This window comes from Eucalyptus grandis, chromosome 6, assembly GCF_016545825.1.
Source record: "Eucalyptus grandis isolate ANBG69807.140 chromosome 6, ASM1654582v1, whole genome shotgun sequence".
Classification (NCBI taxonomy): domain Eukaryota; kingdom Viridiplantae; phylum Streptophyta; class Magnoliopsida; order Myrtales; family Myrtaceae; genus Eucalyptus; species Eucalyptus grandis.
Window position 1 is genome coordinate 41,723,206 of NC_052617.1, and position 20,518 is coordinate 41,743,723.

At 40.2% G+C, this 20,518-nt stretch overlaps 3 protein-coding genes across 3 annotated transcripts; 1 reads left to right on the forward strand and 2 right to left on the reverse strand.

Moving 5' to 3' along the window:
• Positions 1-623: 623 nt before the first annotated feature.
• Positions 624-5,684, reverse strand: LOC104449854 (DNA-repair protein XRCC1). The gene is made up of 8 exons (XM_010064140.3): positions 5,380-5,684; positions 4,433-4,718; positions 4,152-4,340; positions 2,763-2,874; positions 2,295-2,380; positions 1,994-2,104; positions 1,538-1,624; positions 624-1,233 (listed from the first exon to the last, which is right to left on the reverse strand). The coding sequence occupies exons 2-8, from the start codon at positions 4,706-4,708 to the stop codon at positions 886-888; spliced, it is 1,209 nt and encodes a 402-aa protein (XP_010062442.1). The 5' UTR covers positions 4,709-4,718; positions 5,380-5,684; the 3' UTR covers positions 624-885.
• A 2,801-nt stretch (positions 5,685-8,485) lies between these two features.
• On the forward strand, positions 8,486-15,026 carry LOC104449856 (centromere protein C). The gene is made up of 13 exons (XM_039314964.1): positions 8,486-8,820; positions 9,553-9,758; positions 9,853-9,941; positions 10,028-10,127; positions 10,260-10,426; positions 10,543-11,067; positions 11,134-11,244; positions 11,311-11,423; positions 11,511-11,595; positions 11,813-11,898; positions 12,982-13,069; positions 13,156-13,263; positions 14,658-15,026. Exons 2-13 carry the CDS (start codon positions 9,679-9,681, stop codon positions 14,783-14,785), a joined length of 1,680 nt encoding a protein of 559 aa, XP_039170898.1. The 5' UTR covers positions 8,486-8,820; positions 9,553-9,678; the 3' UTR covers positions 14,786-15,026.
• Positions 15,027-15,789: 763 nt separating this feature from the next.
• LOC104449857 lies at positions 15,790-20,257 on the reverse strand. The gene is given in 5 exon segments (XM_010064144.3): positions 15,790-16,358; positions 16,708-16,764; positions 17,402-18,017; positions 18,019-18,283; positions 18,639-20,257. Coding segments are annotated over 5 exon segments (2,307 nt in total). The 5' UTR covers positions 19,762-20,257; the 3' UTR covers positions 15,790-16,112.
• Positions 20,258-20,518: the final 261 nt, after the last annotated feature.

The following is a 20,518-nucleotide window of genomic DNA, read 5'->3' on the forward strand; positions in this document are numbered from 1 at the left end:
ACATCATAGTACACACGACGTTTGGAAAATATTCGATAATGGGATTCCTCAGGATAAATAAATTTATAAAAAAAAATTTTAAAAAATGAAAAAGAGCTTTCCCTGGGTACAGTCTTCTTAAATTTATTTTCATGCTTGACAACGTTTGCGGTGACCTCAGTTGAATCTCCGCATCACGTGACGCCAATTTTTTACTAAAGTATCCACCCCAAAAAAGAAAAACTCAAATAACTGATATAAACTTACTTTATATTATTCTTTATTTCGCCCCACCATTTCCTTCCATAGGCAGAACGCAACACCAACGCCCGTTAACGTAAGCTGAATTTTTAGTTTCGAGTTCCAGCGAATGAGCAGTCTAACCCACGAATTATTGAATGACAATGTTGTTCCAAACTTAGGAAAGATGTGCCCCTGGCTCTATGCCAGCCAACCCCCAATGTGCCCGTGCCCGTGCCACCAAGCGATTCTGAAGCGAATTCCCAGGACATCTTAATGGGTCTTTTTCTATGAGGCAAGTCACCTAACATGTCGGCCTGAGGCGTGGTTCATATGTGCATCGCTCCGATCTACAGACCATCTTTAATAAGGTTTGAAGCTAACGATAGAGTTCAAATCGGCAATTACTTCAATTAAACCCTAACATTTCATTTATGTTGCATCATGCTGGTCCAGCATCTAGACAGACTTCTCAAGGTCCGTATGCTCTACAACACTCTACTCGTCGAAACTGAGAACACCTTCAACAGAAATTTACCATTCGGGTAGGAAGGAGACATATGCTAGCCAACCAAGAAAAAGGCGAAACTTGCCACAAAATACTGATGTAGCATGATATTCGTCGCAAAATCTACACTTTTAAAACCGACCAGATCCAGTTAATACTCAAAACTCTGGAACTTTGGCAGCCACGGTGTTGTATGCGAGTTCTATTTCCTCTTCGGTCATTTCGATGGTCTCGTCACTGTCGTATGCAGCCACTGCATCAGCAGAGACGGCTGCCTTTTTCCCTTTGGATTTCCGATCATCAGTGCTAGGCTTCTTTCGCTTCACTGAAGCATCATATTCCAATTTGCTGTATTCTGCTTCATAAATCTGCTTACAATCCACGGCCTTTCTGTGCAGGTCTGCATTTGAGATCGAAGTAGCAGTATCTCCAGACCCCTCAAGCTTAATTAGCTCCTCCACCACACGAGGAACAATGTTCCACTGTTCACTAATTCGTCGGACATCCTGCATCGAGTCATGTATGCATCATCAAAACTGGAAGCTCGAATATCCCATGCAAGGACACAAATGTAATTCGGACATCAGGCTCAAGCCGATCACAACAGACAACTCAGAAGTCCAAGCTGGTTCACTCACTTCACATGAAAATCATTGTTTTTCCTTATTCAACAAAACACATGGATACTTAGGATGCAACTTTGCCATCAAATTTCACATGGCGCGCTCATGCATAGATATATACACCAGTTTATGCGAGAATACTAAAGTACCATTTGGAAACACACTTGTCACTGTGAGGATACCACACCTGATTTTGCTCAAGGGCATCAATTGCATCTTGTAAGCAAGTTATTATCCCTTCAGCTGCTATTTTCTTTATCTCATCTGCTGGAGGCTGCAAGGTCAAAGCAGATGGTAAATGCTAGCACTAAATTGAGGATAAAACTGCCCAAAACAATTATAACCATTCAGTGGAAAGTAAGACTTTGCTGAATGAAACAACAGGCACCAAGATATGTGAATTTGAGCTCATGGTTTAAGTCTTGGTGGAAACCTTGATCCCACCAAAAGCAGATACTTATGAAGAATATTGGGATCTATTGCAAAAAATGAGTGGCAAAACAGAAAACTAGAAAAAGAAGAAAGCTAGATCAATCAAAGACGACCGTAATCCACCGTTGAGAGAGAGAGAGAGAGAGAGGGGGGAGAGAGAGAGCCCACACAATGTTCCTTCAAGAAGAACAGATATAGAGAGTTTGCCCACCTTTTCTTCTCGACTTTCCAGCCATGTGGTCGTTCTGTTCAGATCAATTATAGCCCAGCTCTTCACTTTCGAAGGAATCAGTACGTCCTCAGTAACATTAGAATTTGCCTTCTGCTCAAGAGAACAACAGAACAATAAGTACTCTAAGCAGGTTGATTAAAGATAACTGCGTGAACGTCCAGCATCTTCATACAATTAAGGAAGCACGCATGCATAGAGATATCAGCAACTATAAGGTCCAATCTGTGCCAACAAATATTTGAGATTTTCAACATCTTCAAATGATAAGTATTAGATAAACCTTTGAGGATGCAGCAGTCAACTGTCTGGACTGTGATCTTTTCTCAACGTGCTTATGATAACCTCTGCTTGGTGAATTCTCTGAATCTGAAAGAAGGCTTTCAGGGCATCAAATTTACAGAGGTCATCAAAAGTTTAAGCTACCAAATCACATTTAACTATTTGTCATGCCATTCCAAAAAAGAAGTCCATCATAACATGAACCGCATCCGCAAACATCTATTGTGCTCCTAGTTCCTTGATTCACTTTACATTTTCCAGTCAGGCAGTAAAAATTGCAGAGAGTTAGAGAGACTGTCTTTCCCAAAAGTTGCTGCATCAGATGATGGTCCTTGATCCTTCTCATGATAGAATTGAAAACTTATAATATATAGGGTTTTACTACCAGCATTCCAGAGAAGAATAGATACATGGGCATCATATATAGATCCATTCGATCCCCATATGAGCATTTATCAATTTAGACTACCTCTGCCTGATTTATCTGAAGTACTCCTCCTCCTCCATGGTTTTCCAGCATGCATTAGATTGCTTTCGATGTCAACTAGTTTCCTCTGGGTGTAGCACTCCGTTATCCACTCCTAATGTACACAAGAAAATGATCAAACCATTGCTGTTTTAAACTGATGATCTCACACTTACAGTATGAGTGAAGCAAGTGATAAAAGTATGGCAAACTAAGGAGAGCCTAGAATGATGGGCTCAAGCAAAATGCAGTCTCGTATACCAAATTATCAGTTTTACCACTATTTTCGGAAAATAGGGTATGCAAAACCTTCTTAACAACTGATAATAAGAAGGGAGAGAAAGATGTCATCCACACATGCATCACTTCCAAGACATTTATGTTGCCCACCCAGTCAGTCTATCCAGCCCATGGAGCAAGACACGAATATCTATATAGAATCGTGATTTCCCTGTACTGCTAATCCTCCAAATTCGCCTTCCCAGACAAGCCAGTCTAGCCAGGATCAGCATGAACAAACTATTTTCGACTTAAAAGGACAAGCAATTAACTAATACTTCATAAATGAGTCTACCAATACTTTCTTATCATTATATCTGCTGCAAAAGATTAACGGAATCATGGGACATTACTTCTTGAGTTGAAGCAAGTCTTTCTTTTACTTTGAAGGAGAAAAGAAAGTCAAAGTTTTACTATTCAGATACAAACAACTGACACAGGGATTTTCAATCCTTTGCTATACCAGCTGCCTAAACCACTTTTCTAAAGTCTACTCCTCATTGACTAAGGCTGGCACCTAGTAAGGGAAAGGCCCTTTACTACACAAACAGTCAGGTCCATTTTGATTGTTCGTCGAGCAATAAAGCAGCTGTTTCAGCTTGTAACTATCTGCCAACATCCTCACTAATCCTGGGGCTAGACAGTCAGAGGGAGGTCACTCATGGAAAGTGGCCACAAGAGATGCTACACAGGCCACCCAGTCAAGCAGGTTATCAGAAAATGAAATCAAATACTTCATCAAATTACTTGACTAGGGTGCAGTAAAAGAGCATTTATCAATGCATGAAATTGAAAACTCCTAAAAACGCCTCTTCTAATTAGTGATGTAAATGCCCATTATTAAGACATCTTATAATGGCCTACTAGTATATCAAACATTAATCTGTCCATGAAGTATGCATCTACATCAAGAAAGAAGCGAACAGCCTAGAAGACAGTTGATTACTTTGCTAATCTCACTCCAACATTCCAGAGTAATGAGAAGTCTAGACCAAAGCAGGAGGTTTAGGCAACGCATTCATATAAAAGAAGATACTTCCCATTCAAAATACCTGCTTACTACAAGGTCATTTTAACCAAAAAACAACTTGCATCAGGTAAGGACGTTGGCACCTTTGCAACAATTGTTCCATTGTCAGCCTCAACTTGTCGAAACTTTGGAGTATTTGGAAAAGCACAAATTAGTAGTGTACAATCAGAGTTCCAGTCAGGCTGATATTCTGCTCCCATTTCAAGGGCCTGGGATCGCAAGGTACTGCGCTCTGGATTAACGAAACCCGATAAGACAAAAACCACGCCCTCCTGCAAGAATAAATTGCAACCTAAGACCACTCGAAGTGCAAATCAGTAGAGACCTTGCGAAGCATATATTTGATTGTAGAAAACATTAGTACCAGAAGTTTGGAAAATGGCAAGGTATCCAAGCTCAATGAAGAAGGTTTCCCACTGCCCGCAGATTTCTTGGCCAGTGTGCTGCTCACGAGTTCTCCATCAAGCCCTTTGGATTGTTCAGGCCTCTCGTTTTCCCCGGTGTCTTCATCTTCACCAGAACCAGCTGCTTTCTTGCCATTCCTGGAATTCCCTTTGTGTTTGGAATTCATCCAGGACGGAAGACTCCGTTTTGCAGTCTTGTTCCCCTCATCACTCGGACTAATTTTTGAATTGGGCATGTAGATAAACCTGCGATTAGCAGGATCCTTTCAATCACAAGCCACAACAACCACAATGCGCAACACATGGAAAGCTACATTATCAAAATTCAAATATACTGCAAGTATCGCTGATATCAGCGACGACTCTGATGCACACTGCATATCAAGAATTAACACAGCCCCATCTCTCACTCAGCAAGCCCATCAAATAAAACCACAAAACATACACAGATTCTGCTCACGACTGCAACCTTTCACGTTTCGCTGATGATACCAAAAATTGCGTCACACCCAATATCAAAGAACAGCTCCTAAAAAATCAAATAGAGAAAGCGCCCGGTTATGATACCGCGAAATTGGGCATACCCCAGACAACGCATCCACTGAAGCTCTCGGTGAAAAATCACTGTACCCATTCTCCGTCTTAAGCTATTAGGAGCGAAATCAAGCCAATCAAAAAACTAACGGTGCTAAATCAAGGCAACGACCTAATCGATGCAATCATCGCAACAAAAAAATAAAAATAAAAAAAATGATAAAAATCGTCCACCAAAAAAGGCCGAGGCCTCCGAGCTCTCACCATCACTCCATGAACATTTTGGATCAGTTGGCAGCTGATTCTCAGCAGAATGAAACAAGAAAAAAGCAAGAAATTCAGCAAGAGAAGGAGGGGGAGATGATCAAAGCACCTCTTCGCCTCTCTTGAGAACGAGCGATGAAATTTCCCCCCGCTCTTCTGAAGCAGCAGCAGCAGCAAGCAAGATGGTGACAGAAATCGCTTCTCGAGCGGGACGAAACGAAGCCTTAGCAGTGTCGAGGGCGAAAGGCCAGTAGGGGCGGTTCCATTGGAATCCTGGGCTCTGGTGATGTGAAGCAATGTCCTCCTTCTGCATGTTCCCCAGCTTTTGCTTTTCTTAAGGAATAAGAATTTGGTGCGTTTGGGAGTGGCATTTTTGGAAGCGGCATTTTTGGAAGCCACTTCGAAACCCCAAGCCTTCCCAAGCTGCCTTGGGCTTTCAGCCTTCTCGGCACGTTAAAATAAAAAATTCTCTTCCCAAATTATCCTTGTTGATTTTTCGTTTTTCCCTTTTTACCCTGACTGTTCATGTTCTTCTTCTTTCTTCTTCGTGAGCGGTTGCCGACGAAGGGCACGCAGTCGCCGGCGACCATCGCGCCCGCCACGCCGACCCGCCGTGCCACGACCTCCGCCGCCGCCGCGCGACCCTTCGGCGAGGGTCGCGTGACCCCGCTCGAGAGGTCGCCGCGGAGGTCGCGACCGCGACCCATTTGGTCGCAGATCTGGTCGTCAGCCGCGACCTTCAGGCGACCTTCGCGGAGGTCGCAACGCAGATCTGGTAGCGACCAGATCTGCGTCGCCGGCCGTGCTTCAGGCGACCTCCGCGAAGCATGGCCGGCGGTGACCGGTGAAGCCGTTGGCTGGCGGTAACCGGCGAAGCCTTGGCCGGCCAACGTTCCTTTTTTTTTAATAATAAAAAGCCTTTTGCATTTTTAATTTATCCAAACATATTTTGCACAAAAATATTTCACGACCCACTTTTACAAATAAATTTACCTAACACACTATGCATTTTAAAAAATAGCCTAACTCATAGATGTTTACATTTTTTCAATGACTTTTCCCAAAAGTCTCCCTAAATTCACATTTTAAACCCCTTGAAATTTGATAAAAACCTGACATTTTAAACACGTTGAGTAATCATTCTATTTTCAAAAATAATTTTTTGCTTGAAAACAAAATTCTATTCTTAAAAATAATTTTTGAATTTTTAAAAACACTTGATAATTGTCTAAAATTTTTATTTCATAAATAAAAATTCGTTTGATAGAATTCTTGAATTTTTTATTTTTCATTTTTATTTTTTATTTTTCATTTTCATTTTTCATTTTCTTTTCTTTGTCCTCCTTCTTTATGGCTGATCGCTGGTCACTACCAAGACTGATGTCTAGCTTGTCAAGGTCAAACGAGCTTGTTGGACCCTTAATAGGTTAAGCCAAGGTTTTGGTGGCTCGTTTGGCCACTGCAAGTCTTAGCCTTGCAGATTTGGATGAGATTGAGTCTAGCTGAGTCCAATCTCATTCAAACGACGTGAGGTTGACCTTCATTGGGGTTGACAATCCTCTGGCGAGGTCGTGGCCCTCCTCTAGCTAGTTGCTAATCATGGCTTAAGGTTGGCGGCCAGGTCAAAAGGAAAAAGAAAAATAAGAAGAAAAGGAAAGAAGAAAAATTAGAATTGATTCTATGAATTATTCTTGAAAATAATAAGCAACTTTTTTTTTTCACTTGTTGATTCTATTCCAAATTTATTCCCATAAATTTTAAAAAAATATTATTGTTTATGAGAATAAAAAATTTACCGAATAGATTTGTGTTCTTTTTTTTTTTTTTTTGGTAAAGGATTTGTGTTTTTTTGGTTATGGGAAATAAAAAAAAAACAAAATCAATCGTTTTTAGAGTGTACCAATAGATATTTTTTGTAAAAATAAATCCCAATTACACCTATTGTGACATATTTACCTTAAAACTCTTAAATTATATTTATTATGACACATTTACCTTAAACTTTTTCTTAATTATACCTATACTAATCGAGATATCTCAAATGATTTTTTTCGGTAAAAACAACATGGTATTGAACAATTCTAGTCACATGGATACAACTTTAGGATTTAGGTACAGCCAAAAAAAAAATTAAATAAATGTGTTACAGTAAGTATGAGGGTCTTGCCAATATTTTTATAGCTAATCTTGAAATCCTCTACACAGCTCAATTTTATTTGATTTTAAACCCTTCTCCAGTACCCATTGTAATAATTTAATATCGTTAATATTCAATTTTCAAATAGATGTGTTCTGTACTCGTGCGATAACGGCGGCCTTCTTTTCAGACTTACCCCAAAGCAAAAAGTATTTTTTTTCTCTCCCGCAAAAAATATTTAAAATGTTATATAAAATTCGGCTTATTATAAAAAAAATTATATGTAAATCTTCGCATCAATATGTGAATGATATGAAATTTTCCAGGATTTTAAATTTAAGAAAGCCAAAATACATTAATGGCAATATTTGGATTAAAGAAAAAAGTAAAATTAAAAGTAATTTCAAACGTATCTACATCTCTACATAACATTTGCTTTTATGCAGATTTTGAAATCTCAAAATTTAAGGTGACATTTCACATTAAAAAGAGCTTGAATAAAAATAAATTTACCTTTCTGAAATAAAAAAATCGAAAATTTTAATATGATAAATAATCCATTCATGTAATTAAAGATAACTTATCTCCATATCTATAACTAGTAATATCTTTCACTTCACGATTTAAAGAAACTTTCTTCCAATCGAAGTTCATTTGGAGTGGTTTTTGCTTTTGACTTTTTATTTTTTGTAAATCTTACTAACCCACGTTAACTTTATTCTTAATTTTTAGACACCCGAAATTTACATTATATTATAAAAAAAAGTTGACTAAAAAATTATATTAACTTTTTTTCACGATCTTTTTTAAAATTTCAATAATACTTCTTTGAAACTAGGATTTTTATTCTTTGGCAAGAAACTAGGAAGTCAGTTACCCGAAATTTACATTATATTATAAAAAAGAGTTGACTCGAAAATTATATAACTTTTTTCAAGTTTTTTTTTTAAATTTAAATAATACTTTTTACTCTTTGGCAAGAAAATAGGATATTTATTCTTTGGCAGGAAAATAGGAAGTCAGTTTTATTTTTTTTTACTTTTTTCAGTCCCAGGCAAAGCAAATAATTCCCACTCGGGCTTCGCTCCCGCTCTCTCCCCCTTCCTTTCGAAATCAGTCAGACCTCTCTCTCTCTCTCTCTCTCTCTCTCTTCATCGTCATCTCTCAGGGAACCTTCCCTCCGCCCTCCGCCCTCCGCCGCTTCCCAGCGGTCGCGTCCTCCACATCGCCGCCGCCGCCGCCGCCGCCGAAGATGGCGAGCGGAGCTCCGCGGCCGGACCCGGCGGCGGATCCGCTCGCGGAGTACTCCGTCCTCTCGCTCTTCCCCGGACGCTCGGCGTCCTCCGGCGAGCCCCGGAGCCGTACGATCTCGAGCGCGACCTCGACTCGCTCCATGACCACCTCAAATCCGTCGTACCGCCTCCTCTCTCTCTCTCCACCTGCTGCGCCCCTCTATTGTTTCTTGCTCTCTGCCTGTCGTTCGTTCGTTCGTCATTTCCTTTAGGTTACTTGTCTTATCTCCCGTTCTCGTAGCTCGATTGTCTTAGGGAACGGGGCCGTTTTGCGCGGACAATGTGCGAAATGCGGAGCGAAGATGGGGAGTGCGAGCGTAGGAATAGTGTGTCGGCTCCAATTAACTCCTTCTTTATAACCAAAATCAATCTAGAGGTTTAATTACAAGATATAATGACAGGAGTTCCAGAGTGTCGCGCGGTCGGCGCTAATTGCGAGCCTCATGCTTATTGCAGGAGGAAGCTAGTCTTATGCTTATTGCAGGAGGGTAAAAAAAAAGAAAGCTCCTCAGGGGCTTTTTGTTTTGTAGGAATTGTTCTATATTACTGTTCTTTTGTTTTCTTGATAGGGTTCTTCATTACTGTTCTATTTCTTCTTTATTGGAAGTATTTGTCCATGATACATTGGGCACTTTTGCTTCTCATGTACCATTTATGTCATATGATAACTCCGACACATGTTGAATCCAGGACTTGGGTATGAAGAAATTAATTCTTGGTCCACTTGATGAATGTTATCCCATTCTAGTACTGACTGCGAAGATTGACTCTCTGGCCTTCACTCGTTGCTTTTCTTATCAGTCTTTATGAGGACTTTAATGGAAAATCTTAAGTTTTTCTCGCACCATTACAGGTGTTACGAAGTCCCAAAAGACTTCTAGATCAAGCCAAGGCTATTGTCAGCAATAGTTCAGAACTCCTGAACACTAGTATCCCAAGTAAGGCAGCATCAGAAGACGAGAACAGAGCAAATGCGGTGATGGCAAATGAAGTTACTAGAAAAAGAAGGCCTGGTTTGGGCCTCAAGCGACCTCGGTTTTCTCTGAAACCTGATTCTAGGTAAAACTTGTTGAGAATCAGCCGTCTCAAAGAGTATTAAGTTTAGCTTTTGTCCGTCAGCTTCTGTTTAGTCATGTAAATCTTCATTTCACAGCCAGCCGATGGTGACCTTGGAGCCAACATTTGATATTGATAGATACGAAGATCCAGTTGAATTTTTCGAGGCTTATGAGATGTTTGAGAGTATGTTTTGTCTCCTGCATTTCATAAAATCTTCCTGTATTTCATGAATTATGTGGATTAACTCTTATCTTGGTATTGGTCATAAGATGCCAAGAGGGAAATACACAGACAGACTGGAGTTTCAATGGATCAAAATCAGTATGATACTGTGAGAAATGCACGTCCCCGCCGACCAGGAACCTTGAGGTATGGTCTTTGCTTGTTTCTCCTCTTTTATTTGGTTGAGCAGCAAGATAGAGAGGAATTTTTTTCTTCTTTTTGTAACAAATGATTAGCCAAATTGTCATTCTGACTTGAGAATAAAATTTATATATACAGGAAGTCCTTTAAAAATCTTTTTGATCAGTCTGTCATATCTTTGCAATTGACATCTCAAAACGACATCATATCTTCGCAATTGACATCTCAAAACGACATTGTCCCTGGACCAGTTTATACTACACAACCTGAAGCAATTGAGTTGACAGATGAAACTGAATTAGCTGGTAAGTAGAGGTGGTTGTCAACTGGTGGTTTTAAGTGTTAAATCTCAAGGTGGCTTTTTTTATTCTTTTCAGTTCCGCATTCTTAGTGCCTGATCTGATAATATCCGCCATGATAGGTTCTGAGATGGCAGAAAATAAGGTCAATGACCTTTTGGATGATTTATTATCCAAAAATTGTGAAGATTTTGATGGAGATGGTGCGGTCAATCTTTTACAAGAGTGCTTGCAGATTAAACCTGTTAACGTTGAGAACTTGAGCCTCCCTGATATGCAAGATATTATGGGGAATGACTTGAATGCTTCACAGAGAGAGACGTCACTGGGTAGACGGGCACTTTCTGATATACAGAACATTTTGAAGAGGATTCACAGTAAATCACCTTCAAAAAGGGGGGATGTTTCTAGAAAAGATGTCCCTTCACCCCCAACGAAGAGTCCTCTTGCCCCATTGATATTGTTGAAGAAACGTTTGTTTAAGGATAACTCCATCGACCCGTTTTCTGCTGCTAATATTGATGTGGCAGCCACGAAGAATTCTCCCCTCTCTAATTGCTTGGAAATTTACTCTGATGATGCTGACATGAGGAAAGAACCTGGTACTTCTGGAAAGTCCATGTCGCCAATGGTTGAAGAAGATGCCGGTATAGTAGATAATGTGCATCAATTCAAACACATTACCGGATACTATTCTGATCTTTCACATACAGGTCGGTCCCAGCACAGTTCCAACGATAACAATGAAAACTTTAATTTGGATTTGACGACATTAGGAGAGGACTTACCCAATGCTAAGTCGCCAATGGTTGAAGAAGATGCCGGTATAGTAGATAATGTGCATCAATTCCAACACATTACTGGATATTATTCTAATCTTTCACATACAGGTCGGTCCCAGTACAGTTCTAATGATAACAATGAAAACTTTAATTTGGATTTGACGACATTAGGAGAGGACTTACCCGATGCTTCTGCTGATATGAATAGTCAAACGGAGAAGGTGAACCATCCTCTTTTGTTTGTTCTCAATTCGTAATTGCTCTAATTTGGTTATTTGGGATATTTAACACAAGATAATTTGCTGCAGGTAGCAGTCACATCTCCCCACTTTGATGTGGACATGCAGAACTCAACCATCGGAGAAGTGAATCACAATGAACATGATCAAGTTGGTATGTCTCCAGCTTCCTGCTTCTACTTAAAACATGAAACCCTCATCTGGAGACTATCAGCAGACTGATTTTCTTGTACTCACTTATTTTTCATATTCCTCAAAGGGAGCTAAAGTACAGTTTGCAGTTTTGAAAAAGTACACCTCACGCAGTCACACAAGTGCGTCAATTTTGATCTAGAAATTTTCACTTACTATGAGATAGCTTCTGCCAACAGATCCCTCAGACCATTCTACATTAAAAGATGATGGAACAGGTGGAACCTTCGCAAGTACTGACAGAGCTCCTGGAGAGCAAACTGAGGTAATCCCTTCACTTTTGTGGTTCTTTTGGGCATCTAAAAACGGGTACAGAATGGTGTCTATGGGATAAATCTAAAATTTATACCTATAGAAATGATTGATTGTTATTGTTCAAGGCCTTTTTAACTCTATGTGCGTTTGTTATTTGCATCTTGTGTGCAATGCAGCATGTGTTATTACTGAGACAGTAATGTAAGTCTGTGGGGCAGAACGTGGTTTTGTATGCAGCAGTTCTGGGTATATTGACAATGTCTTGCTATGTTATAATGCCATTGTTTGTAAATCTATGCCCATGAAATGACTAAATGGCATCTTTAATTAATTAAGAAAAGAACAAGCCCGGTAAATTTCATTTAGATGAATTTGTGAATTATGAGAGGAACCCCATTCTGCTTAAAAATATTCATAGTTTCATTTATATATTGAAGTGGTCTTAGTAATGGTTCCTGAAAATTAGTTCTTAGTTTTTACTTCTTCTCTGTGTATTCCATGATAGATCAGGAGTTCTTGCCATGAAATATAGTGGTGTGCTGGAGCAACATTTATGCTTCTATGAGAGACCTATTGATGAGACCTATTGATAGAAATGCACAAACAACCTTAATTGCTAAGTGCTAACGTGCTAGCTGGTCCTTTTTGGTTTAAAATGTTACAGCTTTATGAGTTTAGCAATAAATAGAAAAACATGAAGCCTGAGATATTAGACAGCATGGAATGCTATTGTGAATCTGTTTTTGGATCTTGCATGTGATGGTATCAGAATGGTGTTTGAAAGGAAGAATGCTATAATAAAGATATAATCATTAACAGATAATACAAAACATAGCGTTAATCGTTACACTTGGGGCTGGTCCTATCCATTGAAGGCTGGCAGCGAACACTTATGGGTTACTTGGAAAGGAGACGCCACAGCTGCTGTCTGTTATGTCTGTTATCTTATATCAGAAATATGATTTTGTTGTTACGTTTTGAGCTGTGCTTCCTCCACCTCGCTTTGTTTCTCTTTAGGTGCTCTAAGGTGCTAGCTTTCTCTAGCCCATTGTCTTGACTAACTTTTATTTACTTTTTTGCTGGTGCTCCCAAGAATTCATTAAATGCCCACAAAAAATCGAAGGCACATCCATCCAAGGGTCGCCTTAGGAAAGAACTTTCTAGGAGGCAAAGCCTTGCAGGTACTTTTGCTAGCATTTGTATATGCAGTGAGATCCCACATGCATGTCTACATTGTTATGTCATATCTTGATATTTTTACTGCTAGCTGCTGGCACATCATGGAGTTCTGGAGTAAGGAGAAGCACCAGAATTAGGTCAAGACCTTTGGAATATTGGAAGGGTGAAAGATTTTTATATGGTCGCGTGCATCAAAGTAAGGAACTCTCACATGCTTTTTTGAATTATATGAGGAAAATGTTCTGGTCAGGGAGATTGTTTATAATATGCTGTGTCAGAATTCTTTTTCTTATATAAGGTTCTGTTCGTTTCAGCGAAAATAACTTTTAGGAAAACGTTTTCCAGATTTTCCCGTTCGTTTAATGGAAAATTGAAAAACGTTTTCCGCTATTGAAAAAAACTCCTTCAAAAGAGGGAAAAATGTTCCACTTTTGAAAAGTGGAAAACATTTTCCATAATTTCTTTCACCAAACACATTTTCATTTAATTTATATGTTTTCTTTTTATTTATTCTTTTTTAAATTGAGTTTTTTTATTTCTTTTCTTTTATTTTTTCTTTTTTTTCTTCTTCTTCTTTGGCCTTGGCTGGTTGCAGGCCATGGCAGTGGCCGGCAACTGACCACATGCCGACTCGAGCCTCACCGGCCTATGGTGAGGCTGGCGAAGCCGAGGTCGCTTGAGATCGCCCCAAGATCACTAGAGCCTTGCTGACCTCTTGCGACCTCAGGCGAGGCCCGAGCCCCACCCAGCTTGCCAAATCAGGCGAGGCCTCACCAGCCTATGGCTAGGCTGAAGCTCGCTAATGGGTGGTTGCCGGCCGGCGACTAGGCAAGTTTGAAGAAGAGAAGGAAAGAAAGAAAAGAAAAAGAAAAAAGATAAGGAAAGGAAAAAAAAAAAAAAAATTGGAAATAGATTTTAAATAATAAAATAATAAAAAAATTATTGAAATTGAGTGCATGTAGGAAAATATTTTCCATACCAAATGGTGGAAATACTTTCTAGTTCATTTTCAAATTTCAATTGAACACTGGAAAATATGGTTATTTTCTTGGAAAATGGCTTCGTGAAAAACAATTTCTGGAAACACCACATTTTCCGCTAAATGAATGAAGCCTAAGTGTTAGCTACTGAAGACTGGTAAGCTAAAATGTTTTTAAGATGGTCTGATAAAGGTTTTAGTAAGCTATTTTTACAGAACCAAGTTGAAGTCAAATGTTTGTTACTGCATATCGATGCTTTGCAACATGGCACTGAAAATTCACATGCAAATAACTGTGTCAGGTTTATGGCAAGTGACAAAGGGTCACGATCGTGCTTTAAGAGCTGATCAATATTTTCCTAAACAGTTCTGTTTATCCTTATAAAGTTTACAGTTGCTTAAATTTGTATGAGAGACCACCCGCAACAAGCTATAGGAAGCTGTTTAAATTTGACAACTGCCATGAATGGATCTTCTGTTTAAATTTCACAAGCATCAGAAATTCATTTGACATGATAAATGTGGTCATTGTTATAAAACTGTCAGAATCTTTTCTCCCTGTGATCCCTACCCAGTATGGAAAACCTAATCCTTGGCTGATCTTGTTGCAGGTTTAGCCACTGTAATTGGCATAAAGTATGCATCTCCAGGAAAGGCTGATGGAAAACTCACTATGAAGGTGAAGTCCTATGTTTCAGATGAATACAAGGAGCTTGTCGAACTAGCATCTCTTCATTGAGATGCCATGTGGTCTTGTACTCTTGTTCGCATCTTGTGAAACTTCTGTCTGTGACCGGTTAAGTTTTCATATTGAACATAATTTGATGTTCAGTAAACTTATCCCTGTAAATAGTTCCGTCTCTTCAACTCTTCTGTTCACATTGTCACTCACAGCCACATGTCGACGTTATCTAGTGGATTGTAAGCGTAGCCCAAAGGATTGGTGGAAAAACGCAATAAACAGGTGCCAAATTCTGTAATAGGATCTGTATCCTTCATAGGGTTTGGAGGGTGGGAAATCTAAGGAATCACCTGTTTAGATGGTTTAACTTCAAAGAAACCTGGAGAGTAATGAGCTATGCCATATAAGTTCCAAGCATACTACCATTTAAGTTTGCGCAGTCTGCATGAAGAAAAGAGTACAAGCTAATCTTATTCGCTTTAAGAAGTATTTTTTTCTTTTCCTTCTCCTGGCTACTCTTTGTTGGGATTATCTCAGGTTCGGGTAGCAACGATACCTTATGGAATGGAAAGTACAACGGAGAATTCACATTTTTAGTCCTTGATGTTCAACAGTGTTCACTATGTCAAACACAGGTCCTACTCTAACAGATTAAAGTGAATTATTCACCATACCTTGGTCCCAAAGAACAATCCAAAACAACATATCCTTTGTAGTGTATTCAATGAGCACACATCCTCTTTTTATTATTTTTTTTCTCCTCGTTTTTTTATCAATCTTCTTGCTTTCCTGCCAAGATCTTTTTCCGTTGTATCTGTATGCATCGCTTTCCTCCTTGAATTCATGATTCAGCTGGAAGAACCCCTATGTAATCAATTTTTAACACGAGTGGAATGGTTTGCCCTTTACAAAACATCGCCACGTTGGGCCAACATTTGCTGTGTTTGGTGCTTATAGTCTCCGGTAAATGTTATTATTATTATTATTATTATTATTATTTGTTAAAGTTAAAATCCAACATAATTGACAAGGCAGAGTTCCACAGTTGAAAGCTGGCGGGGTGTTCTATCTTAATTCTACAGAGTTCAAAGTAGTTGTAGAAGTTGCTCTAGTCTCAATTGAGCATATGCAAAGGTCACGCTCAGCACAAGCACAAGCCAGAAGTCATGACCAGCAAAATGCAATTTATCCAAGGAATCCCCTGAAGAAATACACCAGAAGCAAGCATGAATGAATGTACTTTCTTTTGCTCCTTATCACGGTGAATGTATTTGAAAACCCTCTGCTGCTATGCTAAATATACTGTCGCCCAATCGTTAGCGCTCTCCAAATGAACTGTGTACCATCAAAGGAATGACAATAGACATGGTCTGGTTTCAGAAGTTCACTTCGTTCTAAAGCAATGGAAGAGAACCTCCGTTAATTTTAGGTACATGTGCTCTTTTAGGTACATCCGCTCCACTTTTCTCCTTCCTTTCATCCCCATCTGCTCCCTCACTGATGGGTTCTCAAGCAAAAACTGGAGGTTATGGGCAAGTGCTTTAGCTCCTCGCCGACCAGGAGGATGAAGAAGTCCCGTTTCATTATGCTCGACGATCTCCTTCGTGCCTCCTGCATCAGTTCCGAGCACCTGCACCATTCCAACTACGTGATGGCAAAAAGTTGTGCCCATTCTGATCTCTCAGACAGATGCAAAGTGGATATGTGAGGGGCACAGGGTGCAGTGACACAGGAGCTATTAAAAGTTGGAAATACAGTTAAAGAGAAAGGAGCTTTCCATGGATCGGAATCATCCTATCAATATTGACAGGGAAGGCATTTAGAGATGCTGTGCTTATGCAGACAAAGGCAAGAGAAACCTAGCAAGAGAAAACTAATTTCCAACTCAGAAACAAGTAACACCAAAAAACTTATGTAGAAAAGAAACAATCACTGATATGATATCCAACGGTATACTGAACTGGGAAAATTGCTCTTACCGGAAGGCCAAATGCCATTGCTTCTATTGTCACTCTCCCAAATGTTTCTCCTAGCCCCTGTCGGCCATTCAAAGAGTTCAAATATTAACTACTGACTAGAAAAAAAGAAAACAAGATGAGATCTCCGAATATTGAGATAAGAAATTGTTTGTTTTAACAGTTCTGATCAGCATTTCTCCACTTTTTGATTGCTTTTCTAGATTTCACTACGGAATTCTAATGCTTCCTCATCCAAAATTAGCTGGATGGAAGCGGTTAGAACTAGCAATTCACAGAGGTGCTGCAGAAAGAACGTCAAGTGTTTGTGTGTGTGTGTGTGTATTGTTTTCCTAGACAAAATTCGGTTGCAAAAGTATGACAGAGTGAAGGGAGAACACTGCCAACGAAGATACCCAGCCAAGGATGAACCGTGAGATTAACCAAGACCGAGTGCAATCATAAAGCTGCGATATAGAAAGACCTGAAGGATAGACTAATCACACTGCCATTTTTTAAATAAGAAGCAAGCAATGAGTGAAAAACCAAAACACTTTATATGGATATTCAAATACTCAAAGGTCAAGCAGATTCAATATGAATATTCAGGGATATGCAGGATTGACTGGCTTTAATGTCGAAACTTGTCCAAAATGAAATTGAAAGTTTCTCCCTCTATTCATTTAAACAAGGAGGGGTACTTCTGAAGTTTCCTTACCTGGGAATTCATGACGTAAGCATCAGCAGCTGAGTAAAGTGGAGCAACATGTGTAGTTGCTGGTGTCCACAGCACTGACTTTGAGAAGTTTAAATGCAGGGATAAGAATCTCGACATTTCTTCGACATAGGGCAGTTTATTGCTTTTGGATCCCACTGAACCTATCAGTATCTTCAACGTGTTGCTGTTCATTCTTTCATTCTCTGATGGTTCTTTTCTCCTCCTTATTGGGCGACCGCTCTCAAACGGCCAAATCTTGTCAGTTGATGCACTTGATGAACCAGACATCCTTAAGTTTTTCTTCTCACTCTTGTTGGTAGGATCAGAGGGGATAGATCGTTCGTTTGGCAATCCAATATTATTTGACTCCTCAAACAATGACCTTGAGGGATGCCCAGGAATCAAATTAAAATGTCCTCGTCGAAGTCTAATTGATTCTTGCGAGGAGTAATTTTCCATAACCAGATGTGCCGATTCAAGAAGCAAGAGCTGTCCTTTTCCTGGATTTATACTACTCAAAGTTATCATAAGCATGTCTTCATCTGTCAGTCCCATCTCCTTCCTAACAAATTTCTCAGTTTCTGCCTTTTCTCCATCATCCTTCGGGGGTGAAAGATGGTGTATTTAGAGAACAGGCAATCCCAGCTACAAAAGCTAGTTCTTCGTTAACTGATAATGGCACTATTGCTGCTGCTGATCTCAGTTTAATGTTGTCTTCTTCGCACCAGGTTAGCCATTGTCTAGACTGTGACTCGGAAAGAAATACCAACACTTCCGCTCTGTTTAGCACCATTCTTGACCGATCAAAGTACTCGCGTCGATTTTCCATGATCCACCAAACAATTTGACTTGAACTAGCTGGGTATCGATCAGTGTATTGTTCTGAAAGTAAATTCACCATTGAAATGACGCTTGTCTAAAGAGAGAGCATGGTAAATGATAAAATTTCAGAGATATGCCATATAAAATTATGCCTTGGCTCAAAATTTAAACTGTGCCCGGTAAAGTGCCAAAAAGGGAGAAAAGAGTGCACTCAAAGATAAAGAAATTATGCCTAGATCATCGCCAGCTCTATTGCTCGCTAATGCCATAAGTTAGGTTGTATATTTCGGCACCTCAAATGCTGAAGATTAAATGGAATGAACATATTGCAAGCGAAAGAAAGGAAGAAAATAAAAGTGTAGTCGACCATGATAATTTTCTCAATTTCGATTGGCTATTGCTAAGAACTGCTTACCAATCCACGATGCACATACTGCCGATCCTGCAATGACAAGATCGGCCTGCAGGGCGGCTTTGAAGCTGAGTTCTGTTCGGTCTTCAAGCACTCTGATCCTTCTCTGAATGAGTTCCCGCATTAAACCGCCCTTCTTGCTGAGGACCACTACTGACACGGTTGCCCGGCAGCTCAAAAGCTCAGATGCCAACTCCATCATGGACAGTGGGGCACCCGTCATTGAGAGCTCATGAAATATCAACACGAATTTCCTCGACCTCACGGCCCGTCCGAAATCCCCCTTCGGGTAACAGGTTCCTGATTGCTTCTTCGCAATGCTCCCGAGTAATTTGTCCTCTATTGAACTGAATGGACCGACGATCAAACCATATGAGGCATTCTTCATCGGAAGCATCTCCTCCTCAAAGTTATGGCTTTTCATTGCCGCCATGGCCTTCCTTTTCCTCTCCACTCTGCCGCGCGAATGTCGGACAGTCCTCATGTTCCTTTTCCTTAATAGATTTGGCGATCTACCATTCGCTCTGTGCCTGTTCGCAGTGCTCTCATGTTCATCTACAGAACCCACGAATGGACCGACAATCAAACCATGTGAGGCATTCTTTATAGGAAGCGTCTCCTTCTCCTCGAAGTTATGGCTTTTCATTGCCACCGTGGCCTTCTTTTTCCTCTCAACTCTACTGCGCGAATGTCGGACAGTTCTCATGTTACTCTTAATTAATAGATTTGGCAATCTACCATTCGCTCTTTGCCTGTTTGCAGTGCTCTCATGTTCAGCCGTCAAGAAACTCTCATTTATGAAGTGGCTTGGTTCATCTACAGAACCCATGACATCATCCTTCTTGCCACCATGAGCCCACCTGGGTTGCACATAGAGCCGCAGACAAGACCACAGAGCGATCACTAGCAACCAATACAGCAACCTTTGGCTTCGAAACCACGCAAAACTCCCAATGCCGGTTCTAGCATCTCTTCTAGGATTGCGACTGGAATGCAGTCCCTGGGACGCCGGAGCATCGATAGGCATCAAAACCCCTGATAAGGCGGAGGAGGTACAAATATGACTGCAGGACTGCCTCAAGGAAGGCTGTCCGACTAATTTTACGTGAAAATCCACTCTGTTCATATCCTCCTCGGTTGCTTGTAGCCTTTTCAGCTTCTGTCACGCTTCCATATCACGTAATTACCGGAATCAACACTGCGACGGCACATGTTGTAGAAGATATTTTCATGGAAACATAAGAGCTGACTAATTGAAAGCGCATGGTCAACTCTCAAACGGGTCTCTATTTCCATAGTTACTCGACGAGAAGGCTCCTACCAAAGCGTGAAGGCTTGCAGGCACACATATCGGTTCAAAGAGGGAAGAGAAAAAACTCACATGAAAAATTCTGCGAAAAGAAGACGACCTATACAGCCAACGAGTAGAAAGAGAACTGCATAACTAGAAGATGAACCGTTGGGTTTGACCGATCAACCCATAAGGTGGGCTGTGGCCCTGGTGGGTGTATGTGTGAGAAAGAGAGAGAGAGAGAGAGAGGTGGCATTTGACAAGAACATGGACAGGGAAGGTCGAGTTGTGACGACTTGGCTTTGAATTTTTAAGAAAGAAGATGGCGACGGAGAGGAGAAATTGCAGTTGGTAATGACAAATCAATAACTTGTTTGCTCCCTTGTTGCCATTTGAATAATATGTTGGTGGTTAACTACAATTATTAGTATATTATTGTTGGGTGTCGTAAATGGCCCTTATTGCGGATTTTCTAAATTTATTTTTTTGCAGATAGGCGAAAATTTGAGGGAAGGGATGGACCCCACTTCAAGGTAAAGGACTTATGGATCATTTATCAAATGAGGGACTGTTGGTAGCGAGGATCGAATCT

Coding starts and splice junctions, on each gene's coding strand:
- LOC104449854 (XM_010064140.3), bottom strand. CDS start 4,708: ATGCCCAATTCAAAAATTAGTCCGAGTGATGAGGGGAACAAGACTGCA. Junction 2,875..4,151: donor ATGGAACAATTGTTGCAAAG/GTGCCAACGTCC, acceptor TGTGTACATTAG/GAGTGGATAACGGAGTGCTA. Junction 2,381..2,762: donor TTCAGATAAATCAGGCAGAG/GTAGTCTAAATT, acceptor GCCTTCTTTCAG/ATTCAGAGAATTCACCAAGC.
- LOC104449856 (XM_039314964.1), top strand. CDS start 9,679: ATGGCAAATGAAGTTACTAGAAAAAGAAGGCCTGGTTTGGGCCTCAAG. Junction 11,245..11,310: donor AATGGTTGAAGAAGATGCCG/GTATAGTAGATA, acceptor TTTCACATACAG/GTCGGTCCCAGTACAGTTCT. Junction 11,424..11,510: donor TGAATAGTCAAACGGAGAAG/GTGAACCATCCT, acceptor AATTTGCTGCAG/GTAGCAGTCACATCTCCCCA.